General features: G+C 39.9%; 1 protein-coding gene across 4 annotated transcripts; it reads left to right on the top strand.

Annotated features, from left to right (window-relative positions):
- Positions 1-825: 825 nt before the first annotated feature.
- Positions 826-8,084, top strand: LOC147325437 (uncharacterized). Of its 4 annotated transcripts, XM_086299949.1 has the most exons (6): positions 867-939; positions 3,444-3,496; positions 4,574-4,736; positions 5,469-5,529; positions 6,117-6,179; positions 6,335-8,084. In XM_086299949.1, exons 3-6 carry the CDS (start codon positions 4,619-4,621, stop codon positions 7,914-7,916), a joined length of 1,824 nt encoding a protein of 607 aa, XP_086156075.1. In that variant the 5' UTR covers positions 867-939; positions 3,444-3,496; positions 4,574-4,618; the 3' UTR covers positions 7,917-8,084. The 4 variants fall into 4 exon arrangements, with proteins under 4 accessions (XP_086156077.1, XP_086156078.1, XP_086156075.1 ...); XM_086299951.1 differs by lacking the exons at positions 867-939; positions 3,444-3,496 and adding an exon at positions 826-857; XM_086299950.1 differs by lacking the exon at positions 3,444-3,496 and having other exon boundaries at positions 870-939.
- The last annotated feature ends 2,895 nt before the right edge of the window (positions 8,085-10,979 follow it).

The raw sequence follows: 10,979 nt of genomic DNA, 5'->3' as shown, positions 1-10,979 counted from the left end.
TGTTTTGGAAGCTCAGTTAAGGCTAGAAATGTGTTTTGGAGTTTGTACGTGCTTTGTTTCTAGGGGCCACCGCATATATTTATATATAAACATATATAAATTAAACCACTTTTTTTAACATTAGTAATTCCTTTTGTGCATAATTTTATACTATTGTTAATAATAAATTAATTAAAGCAACAAAACAACCTGAAGAGCCGGCTCTTTTTAGTGAGTCGAGCCGAAAGAGCCGGTTCTCTAAAGAGAGCCGGAAATCCCATCACTACAAACTTGCAGGCAGTAGCTTCTCCCCCCTTGCTCACATGCGTAAGTGCTGTGCTCAGTCGCCTAGTGCCTGAGTTTGGATCATACCAAAATTAGGGTGAATTTACGATTGTGCCCTGTGTTCTTCGAATATTGTGTGTAGTCTTTGTTTTATACAGTTGTCAGCCAGGCATCTAACTATGAAAAAATGACACTCCAAAAGACCCGGGGCTTCTGAAAAAACAATCCGGGCTTAAGCCTAGTAAGTCCACCCCCCCCGCTCTGCCAGTGCTGGGCAACCGCCCATGTCGCCCATATCAAAAACCGCTACTGGGTGGGACTGAATGAGGATATGTTTCTCTATTATATTTAATAGTATATTTCTGTATTCCATCTACACAGATAGTGGCAGCCCTAGTTTGACATGTGTGTTACCAGAAAGATTTAAAAAAAAAATTGTTCAGAAATGTGTTGGTTTATTTATTTCTTTTTTGTTAATAGAACTAAACTATTCAAAAAAAGTTGGTTCCATCTGTGTGAGTACAGGAAGTGACAGAAACTCTCACATCCTGAGTGCGACAGAGAGGCAGAACACAGGCAGCAGCAAACATCCGGTGGGTATACAAAGAGCTTCGAGTTTCTCAAGAGAAGCAACGGCAGCGGTGATGTGATCCACACAGAAATGTGGTCACAATTGTGAGTTAAGTGTCGTGATATGTGGAGATTATTTTGCATGTTTTATTTTGCTGGTTTATTGGTGTAATTTAGTGATGTGCGGATCGATCCTGAAATATCGATTCCTCCGATACCAATCATTTATGTTCTAGAATCGATTCTCACATTAAAATATCGATATTTTAGTAATTTAGAGTAAATTTGTAGTTTATCATTAACAGGAACACAGTGGAAAGAAACTATAACATTCGGATTGCCTACATTCAAAGGAACTACTTCCTCTTCCGCCTTTCATAGTCATGTGCGAAATACGGCTGTATAAATGTCTCGCAGCCCCTTGGAGTGCGCACTCACAACAATGGCTGAGCGTAATTGTGCGGATGTATTTTACCTCCACAAACAGCTGAGCCGTGGTTTGCAATAAATGTGGCAAAAAAAGTGAGGTGTTGTGGCCATACTTGCCAACCTTGAGACCTCAGAATTAGGGAGACATTCAAAAGGGCTGTTTGGGCGGATAAATATATTTTACAGGGTTTATTTATCGGATAAAACAGCGGGGGTGTCCAAATTCAGAGGCTGCTTCCACCTGAGGACCGGCCTTCGCGGTCTAAAGAAAGCCGGGTAGTACGTCACGAGCTCCCTCGGTGGAGTGAAACTCTGCCGTCTGCTCCTTGCTGTCTAAAATATAACCGGACACTGACGTAAACTCTTCTGTTTAATCAGTTTTCTGTTTGACGTTTATTCAGCTGTGTGAAAACCCCGGAGGAACCCTCCCGAGGGAATAATAAAGTTTAATTTAATTTAATCTAATCTAATAACTTTAATCTCAGCCAAACCGATTTACTCACGAACAAATAAAACACTGAAAAAGCCAAACAAGAACATTTTTAAGTTATCAAAGTGACTTGTACATCATGTTTAACCCGAGTGGTGAAAGACCGCGGGGGTTTGAAGACGATGTGTCGGTCGGCTCAGATATTTGAAGTTTACACAGCTACATTCTCACCTGAAAATATGTTAAAAGTTTTTTTGCGACCCAGAAAGAGAAATAAGAGTGATATTAAAACTAAGTCGCTGCCGTCATTGTTGGAAACTGGAATTGGCTGGGCCGCGCTATGAATTCTGCGATATGGTTTTTCAACTTTGTTGTCCGGGTGGAAAATCTGGAGAAAGGTGGGATTCTCCCGGAAAAATCGGGAGGGTTGGCATGTATGGTTGTGGCAACATCACTAACCTTGTCAAACACCTCAGAGTAAATCATATCACAAAATATGACGAGCGTATGTTGAGGCGAACTGAAGAGGAGGAGAGGGACAGGTGCTGCTAGGGTGAGAGTCTCTCACGGAGTCCTTTAGTCCTCCAGGCAGGCAAGGTGTTCAAATAGCACACAACTTTAGTTTTTTTATTTCTATATGATGAACTCTGCATTATTAAGTGATAAGAAGAAGGTATTCTGATGTCCTGTAATCATTATGACGCTATAATTTGAGATACAATAAATAAAATCCGTTTTGTACAAAGTATCGGTATCGGATCAGTATCGTCGATACCACCCTGAATATTACTTGGTATCGGATCGGAAAGGAAATCAGTGGTATCGCACATCACTAGTGTAATTTAAAGCCACAATGTCATGTAAGTTCCCTGTTGCCAGGAGAGTGTATAACACTTTAGACAGTAGGGGGCAGCAGAGTGCTTTGGGAACTGAGTCGGGTGCATAGCTGCCGTAAGTTTTCCATTCTGGCAAGACTGACCAGGCGAACGGCAGCGTGTCTCCTGTGTTCACTTTCTCTCCTGTTTTACAGGTCAGTAATGTGGTCAAAAACATAAAGAAATACACAGCTGGATATGTGATGTATTATACTGTCGCTATGTGAGCTACTTTAGCTCTGTAGGATGTTATAGCTAGGCTATATGCCTGGGTAACGCTAGCAAGCTGTTGCAACTGCGTATAATACTCCATATAATAATAAGCACCACCAACCCAGTTGGGTTTACAGTTCCTGATAAACTTGTAGCTTTGTGTTCATGACAAATGTTTTGTGTAACGCGTGTGTAAAGTGTTCTGAGCCCGCCTGAAGTCATGTGTAAACTTGCTGTTTCAGTGTTAGAATCTAACTGGTCTGAAAAAGACACATGAAGCGAGAGCGCTAATAAGAGTACGGCCAACAAAAATGCTGGCAAGGAAAGTAGTGCAGTAATGTTGAAGGTAGAGTTTCCTTTCTATGATAAGACACTACCATGATGATGTGAATTATTTTGTTTATCTCATTTATGGGAAAAGAGGTGTAGTTGTCATTTGTTTCATTCATTTAAACCCTTTGTTGTTTTATGCCAGTAGTGTGGACTAATATTGAAATGTACTGGTGGAAAACAAGCCATGTGAGGGAATGAGCAGTTATTGTGAAATTGAGTTAACAAAAGAGTGGAGCAGATATGCTTGTGTTGTATGAATAAATTCTGGCAAGACTGAACAGGCGAACGGCAGCGTGTCTCCTGTGTTCACTTTCTCTCCTGTTTTACAGGATTGTAATCTGGCTACGCGCCCGTCATAGTGGGGCCTGTAACAGTGACACAGGTATAGATATTCACTTATCTACATGTAGAAGTACAGATACATTTGTCCAAAATTGTCTGGCATAATATCATCACTTCACAGTGATGATATTATACTTCTTATCTTAAATTAAAGATGCTTGGTCTAAGGAGCTGTTACGTTCTTTGTCTAGGTGTGTATTGAACGCAACAAGAAATTGGCCCACTCCCGCTCCACCAAAGCAAGAACACAAACAGTCGTATCTTTTAAAGTGCTAAGCAGCCATTTATTTGCTTCAGCAGTGAGCAGTACCAAAAATAACAAACAAAACCCCCTAATGGTCCCTATACAAATGAAAACCAAACAAAAGACAATTCACTTACCTAACTTTCTAAATGAAAAACAGGAGAAAACTCAAACAAAAATGGCTTCTCATGCCTACTAGGCTGCTGCAGTGAAGAATATATACAAGGTGAAGAAAATACACGATTGCTACTTGACGAAACTATTTACAAAATGGAGGTACTAACGCCACACACACACACACAAATCATTTTGGCAAAGACACTCTACACAGCAACAAATCAACAACACAGGTTCTTTGTTGGATGGTGGCGGTTAGGAGAGAGGGGGCCAGGTGGCTGTCATCTGGTAGTTAAATACTGGAGGTGATTAGCCAATTATCCAATCCAAGGACAGGAAGAGACTCCACCCAGCTACTCAGCAGGCACGCCCAGGTGTCCACCTCCTAAGAGAGAGGGGAAAAAACCCACAGCCATCCTCTGGTGGGAGGAGTCGCACATAAAACAAACACTGAAAACTTTAGATCATAACAGGAGCCTGGAAAGAAAAGTGTCTGGACTTCTTTAAGTTGCTTGAAAATGTTTCACCTCTCATCCGAGAAGCTTCTTCAGTTCTAGGGTCAAGCAACTTAAAGAAGTCCAGATGCCTTTCTTTCCAAGCTCCTTAGACTATGATGACCTGGATGACTGAGAACCTTCAGAGATATGATGCTTGATTTTCAGTGATCTTCCATATCTCAGTTCAAAGTACAGTAAAAGTTTCTGATGATTTTCTGTCTTACTTATTCTCCTAATCTGTTTGTGCTGCTGATGTCAGCTCACTGGAAAATTTGTGCAGCTCTGCAGCCCGAAGAGTGACATTATGGAGAGGACAGCTTCTCAAGAAGCTGAGTTTGGATCCCCTTGCCTGAAAATGGCTTCTGATTCACAACGGAGCATGGAGTCAACACCAGACTTTTCTTCATCACAGATAACAACAGGTAGAGAAACCAAAAGCTGTAACAAATACAAATATAAGACTTTGGCATGTAACGGCTTTCATAAACTTTTTATAAATCATTTTAGTGAATACAGCCAGATTGTTTAGTCAGACAACAGACCAATATTTGAACATCAAACAGTTGAGATAGATTAATCTGAATCTTTATGTGTAGTGTCTTTGGATACACCAGAGATGTGACAAGTACATGACACAAAAATGTGAAATACTTCGCATAAAAGAGTGGTTCAGCATCTTTTAGTAAAACAGTCAATGAAACTTTAGTGGACAGATAGATAGCTGAACATTGGGCAACATAAACAGTCTAACAATGGTCAGGAGAATTTATGTGATGAAAAACCAAAAAAGAAAAACAGGACAACAATTTCAATTTACAAAAGACCATCCATCCATCCATTGAAAGAAGCCAGTTGAGGTGGTTTGGACATATGACTAGGATGCCTCCTTGGCATTTTCTCTGTGAGGTTTTTCAGGCATATCCCATTGGAAGGAGGCCCTGGGGCAGAACCAGGACACGCTGGAGAGATTACATTTTTCAGCCAGGCTTAGAACGAGTTGGTGTTTCTCTAAATAAGCTGGAGGTGAGGGCTGGGGCAGCTGCACCCGTGACCCAGCTCTGGACAAGGAGAAGAAAATGAATGGATGGACAGATGAATTGACATCTTTATCTCAGATTAATTAAGTTAATCTATTTTGTGTTGATGTCATTCAGAGATTCAAGAACAGCCACCCCAATATGAAAAGCTCTATGCACAAGGCCACACTGGGAGAAAGTGAGTAACAAAATCACATTTATGTGTTCAACTGAATTTTCTTTCTCATTTCTGCAAAGTCTTCGCCCTTCAACAGATGTGTCGGTTTGAATACAGATATGACTGCTCAAAAGAACAGTTTTAATTTTGTTGACTTCATGGAGTGTAGTGTAGTCAACAATGTGTGACAAAAGACAGAATGCTTGCTTTACAAAAATACCTTCTTTTTGTTAGGCAATGAAATTACAAAGACAAAAAAAAACATTTTATACAAGAAGACAGGAAAAAATAACAGAATGGTTCAAGTTGTTGTATTTATATTTGGTGTTTAATTTATTAATTAATCAGCTTATGGACTGAGTAATATGGAATTTCAACATCCATGTTAACTAGTAATAATTTAAAAAGTTCAAAAGCCACCTTTCATTTTTAAAACACATGATAAAGTCTAGTAAAAGCAGTGTTTGTGTAACATTTAAGTGGCATTTGAACCTTTATTTACCTTAATCTGTACAGAACCTTTTTTAGCATTTTTTTAATCTGCTCCCTCTTTGCTAAGGTCCTGCAAAGACACTGCAGTATAATAACCACATATTTTATTTTAACAGTCTAATCATAGCAGAGCATTACACAACAACCAGACCGGCTAATGACAGTGGTCACAGTTTCAGGTATTTCCTTCAATTTTTTATCTGTCTGTAGATATATGATTTTGAATAACTATTTAACTTTAAAATAGAAAACAACCACATATTTAATTTAAGAAAGAATAAAATTTGTAACCCAGGTTTAAAGATGTACTGAGCTCTTTCACTTTTTTCTACAGAAACATCTCATCCAAATACAAGGACATTATATGCAGAAGTGTTAAAATTCATCCAAGATCTCCTGCTGTTTACCAGTTCAGACCAAAGAAACAAGAGTTTGGAACTCTAACAAGAATGACTGTTGGTGAAAAAAACCCGAACAAGACAAATAAAACCATCTTACTTGTAGGTGAAACAGGAGCAGGAAAATCTACTCTGATCAACGCTCTGTTCAACTGCGCCATGGGAGTGAAGTGGGAGGATGAAGTCTGGTTTCAGATTGTAGAGGAGGAGGAGAATAATCACGCAGGCAGTCAGACATTAGATGTGATCGTGTACGAAGTCTTTGGTTTTGAAGATAAAACTCTGCCCTACTCTCTGACCGTCATCGATACTCCTGGATATGGAGACACCAGAGGGACTGAGCATGATGACATTATCTACCAAAGATTATTGGACCTGTTTCAATCAGAGGATGGAGTTCATGAAGTTAATGTAGTGGGTCTGGTGATGAAGGCGACAGATAATAGACTGAGTGACCGACTGATGTACGTCTTTGATGCAATGATGTCCCTGTTTGGAAAAGACGTAGAGAAAAATATCATAACTCTCATCACAAATTCAAATGGAATTGTACCTAAAAATGCTTTTAAAGCTCTTAAAGCTGCAAAATTTAAATGTGCCAGAAATGAGAAGGATCAGCCCGTTCACTTCCTGTTTGATAACCAACAGAAGGAAGATAGAACAGAGGAAGATGTGTCTGTCTTTGAGTTCTCTTGGGGAGTAACAGATAAAGGAATGAGAGAGTTCTCAGACTTTCTAGAACGATCTGCACCTCAAAATGTAAAGAAAACACAGAAAGTATTGACAGAACGAATCAGACTGACAGCCTCCGTCCAAAACCTGAACGAGAGAATCGAACTGGCAGAACTGAAGCAGACAGGAATCAGACAGAGTCAAGAAGCTCTGAAGAAATATAAAGAAAAGATGACGAAGAATGAAAGCTTCACTGTAGAAGTTGATGAGCCCTACAAAGTTAAAGAAGATATTGATGCTGGGATGAGGGTTTGTTTTTACAAAGCAGCTACCTGCTGTACTGTCTGTAAGGAGAACTGTCACTATCCTGGATGCACAGTGGCCTGGTATCCTGAACACTGTGAGGTCATGAAAGATGGCTGCTGCACTGTTTGTACCAATAAGTGTCCTGTATCAGCTCATGTGAAAGAAAAACGAAAATATGTGACCAAGACAAGGAAAGTTCAGAGGACTTTGGAAGAAATTAAGAAAAAGTATGAGAAGAATAAATCGGAAAGTGACCAGAAGTCAAATCTTTTGGAAGATCTTAATAAAGAAATGAACCAACTGACAGCAGAGAAGTCACAGTTCCTGGATGAGTCCTACCAACATGTTGTCAGACTGGAGCAGATCGCTCTGAAAGCTGATTCAGCGTCCACATTTGTCCACCTGGACTTCCTGATTGAGAAGATGGATGAGAAAGGAGACACAGAGAAGGTCCAGAAACTGAAAGAGATGAGAAGCAGAGTGGATGAAGGAACCAGAGGAGCTCTGCAGTACAAGTCTGGAAAACAGTTTAAGAAATAACCCCCCCCCTCGAATGAAGGATGATACTTTACTGTTTTGTTATAACTGAAAGGTGGGATTAAATGTAAATATGGTTAATATAGATATCAAATATGTTCATCTGCTCTTTGTTATTGTGATAGTTTATAATTTTTTATTTTTTTTGTCAAAATAAACTGTAAAAGTGTTCGCTGTTTCAGAGCATCTTTTCACTCCATGGAGGAGTTTATTTTGTTGTTGTTGTTGTGTTTCTTCTTTCAGATGCTTTGATTTTCTTCATGTTGTAAAATAAACAGATTTCATTAAGACCCTACAAGTGTTTAATGTGTTTTTGTTATACGGCAGTTTGTGATGACAGGAGCTGCTCAGGTTCCTCCTCCACGAACCTTCATGCTGAGAACATTAAAAAGGAGTCAAACAGGATGAGAACTTCAGCCATGAGTCTGTAAATTAAGCTCAGATTTTGAGGGAAATGTAGAAAAAGGTGAGTTCCTGTCGAAGTCAAGACGCTCCTCAGTAAGGAAACATTCCCACAGAAATTCTTTGTGTCACGGCCCCCGTGTCTCTCTGGTTGGCCCACGCTGGCTACAGGTTTTGTTGTTGTTGTTAGTTTTTGTTTTCTTTGTCTCTCCTCCTCCTCTCTGCCTGGGTGGAGCTTGTTACGGGCTCTCGCTCTTGGCCCACGCACCTGTGTGATTGTGTCCACCTGCTGCTGATCTGGCTGATTTCCCCAGCTGCTATTTAAGGCAGTGGCACTGAGCAGCTCACCGCTGGAACGCTGTGCCGCTGAACCTCCTGAGTTTGTGCTCTTGGCATTTTCAAAAAGAAGCCCTTGTATGTATTTTTCTGTGGAACTAACCTTAACTTCTGTGTGTAGATATCCCTCTTCTGGACCTAATCACGGGACCTGCCCAAGTGTGGCAGCGTGTGTGGAGTTTTGGAGCGAGTGCGGCTGAAGAGGAGTGCGTGTGTGCGGAGGAGCTGTGGCGGTGATTGTGTGGAAGAGGAAGCGTGTGTGTGGATTCCCCCCCCCCCCCCCTTCTCTCCCTGGACCCCCCTCCCAACTCACTGTACATATATATATAGCACTAAGGTGATCCCTGTTGTGAATAAATCTCCTTTTGTTCTCTGCGAAAGAACTGTCTGCGCGTGAGTCCGTTCAGTAGCCATGACACTTTGCATCTGATGATTTTCTGCTTTTCTTTCAGCTAAACTAAAGATTATTTCAAGGATGAGAACCAAATTTAGCAGTGTTTCTCTCTATGAATTCATTTGTTTATGCTTTGAGAAATATTCTTCATCATAAATGTTGTCGTCAACATGTTCAGGTGTTTCCTGCAGTGCTGCTGTTGGACTTCCTGTCAGGTGTAAATGAGACTCAAAGGTAGAAACTATATTTAAAAACCAGAATAACCAGAGTCCAGCAGGATTATACAATGGAGAAAAAGTAAACCAACTGAACACAGAGCAGGAAGAAGAAATGCAGACAAAAAGAACACCAAAGTTTTCTGCTCAGATTATAGTTAAGAATACCATTGTTGCTACTACTGGTTTCATTGATGTGGGCCTGCTGTGAAGAAACTACAACTTCCTGCAGATAGACTACAAATAGATAATTTCACAGACTTCAGCACATCAGTTCTTCCTGCAGGCTAGATAAAAAAAAAAAAATCTCTTCATTACCGAGGCTGGAGTTTGAAAGGAAAACGGATAAACAGCCTCTAAAGGAAAATGAAATGTTTGTCTCAGTGAGATCAGTTTCTCATCTTTCCTCTTCTTACTGCAGAGATGATTCAGTGTAACTCCTCCTTTATTCAGGCTTCCTGTGACTGACAGTACAAATGATTAAAAAAAGAAATATAAATCTATAAGGTGCAAAAAAGAATTTAGGATATAAATACATAAGAATAGAAGCTCTGTGTGATCCGTGTTATAGAGGAGCAGTTATAAAGCATGCAGTTGTATAACTCCTGGTCCTTCCAGAAGTTATAGAAAGAGATAGAAGCTTTCAGTTGTTTGTCCTGAATGGCACAAATGCCAAAGCTCCAAACTTACTCCACGTGTGAGTGCACTTACTGAAGTATATATCATTCTCACCTTAAAAGCAGGAGTTTAAGCAGGAGTATAATGCCAGAATATTTTCCTTTTAAATTACACATTGTTGCCTCCTTGTTTTTCTCTAATTACCTAGGTATTTTGAAGTTAGAATTACAGCACAAGTTCAGAGAAATGAAACATTAACGTCAGGCTCCTGACGATTTGACGTGTATATGTGGTTTTCTGAGGTGCGTGTTCACATCTGCAATTCATTATTATCAGGATGTCCAAAAAACTCCCTGAAAAGCCTTCAGTTAATCCAAAATGCTGCAGCAAGAGTACTGACAGGGACTAGAAAGAGAGAGCAGATTTCTCCTGTTTTGGCTTCCCTTCATTCAGGGCTGGACTGGGACAAAAAAATCGGCCTGGGCATTTTGACTAGAGACCGGCCCATCAGGCACTATAGGAAAAGCCATAAAGCCGTTGCATGAAAACAACTGCTTTGATGTACACTGCCTTGTTGGTATATGTGTATCAATCTAATAAACTTAAACCTGCACCATCCTCCTTATTCTGGATTTTAAACAGTACTTAGCGGAAACAAAAAGACTGCTTGGTCGAGTTAACCTCCTGAACTATCTACAACACATGGTAGAAACTTTACTTCTGAAGAAATTATATGGACCTTGAAAAACAGGACACAAGTTAAAGGACAAAGAACAGTGATGGACTTGCTCATATTGATCACAGTACTGGCATCTTTATTCCACAAAATTAGAGGAATCATATACAGCAGTATTTACGTTGATGAACTTAAAAAGTTGAATGGTCTAGAGAACCTCTTAAACAAACAAACAATGTATGATTAGACCCTGACAAACAGTACAGAATGGAACAAAGATTAGATGAATATTAAAATCTATAAAGGACAGATTGTGATTGAATTGTATCGCCAAAGACTATTCACTCATCAATAAAAGGTCACCTACAACACTTCCACAGCAGCAACACTGAACAGATCTTAAGACATGGAAACCTTTAAGAAGT

The sequence above is a fragment of the Aulonocara sp. 'chitande type north' Nkhata Bay genome, linkage group LG7 (assembly GCF_057382095.1).
Source record: "Aulonocara sp. 'chitande type north' Nkhata Bay isolate Kocher_YH1m ecotype deep benthic linkage group LG7, A_spYH_male_GT1.1, whole genome shotgun sequence".
Classification (NCBI taxonomy): domain Eukaryota; kingdom Metazoa; phylum Chordata; class Actinopteri; order Cichliformes; family Cichlidae; genus Aulonocara; species Aulonocara sp. 'chitande type north' Nkhata Bay.
Note: the sequence above shows the minus strand (reverse complement) of the source record. Positions and strands in the feature narration are given on the sequence as shown.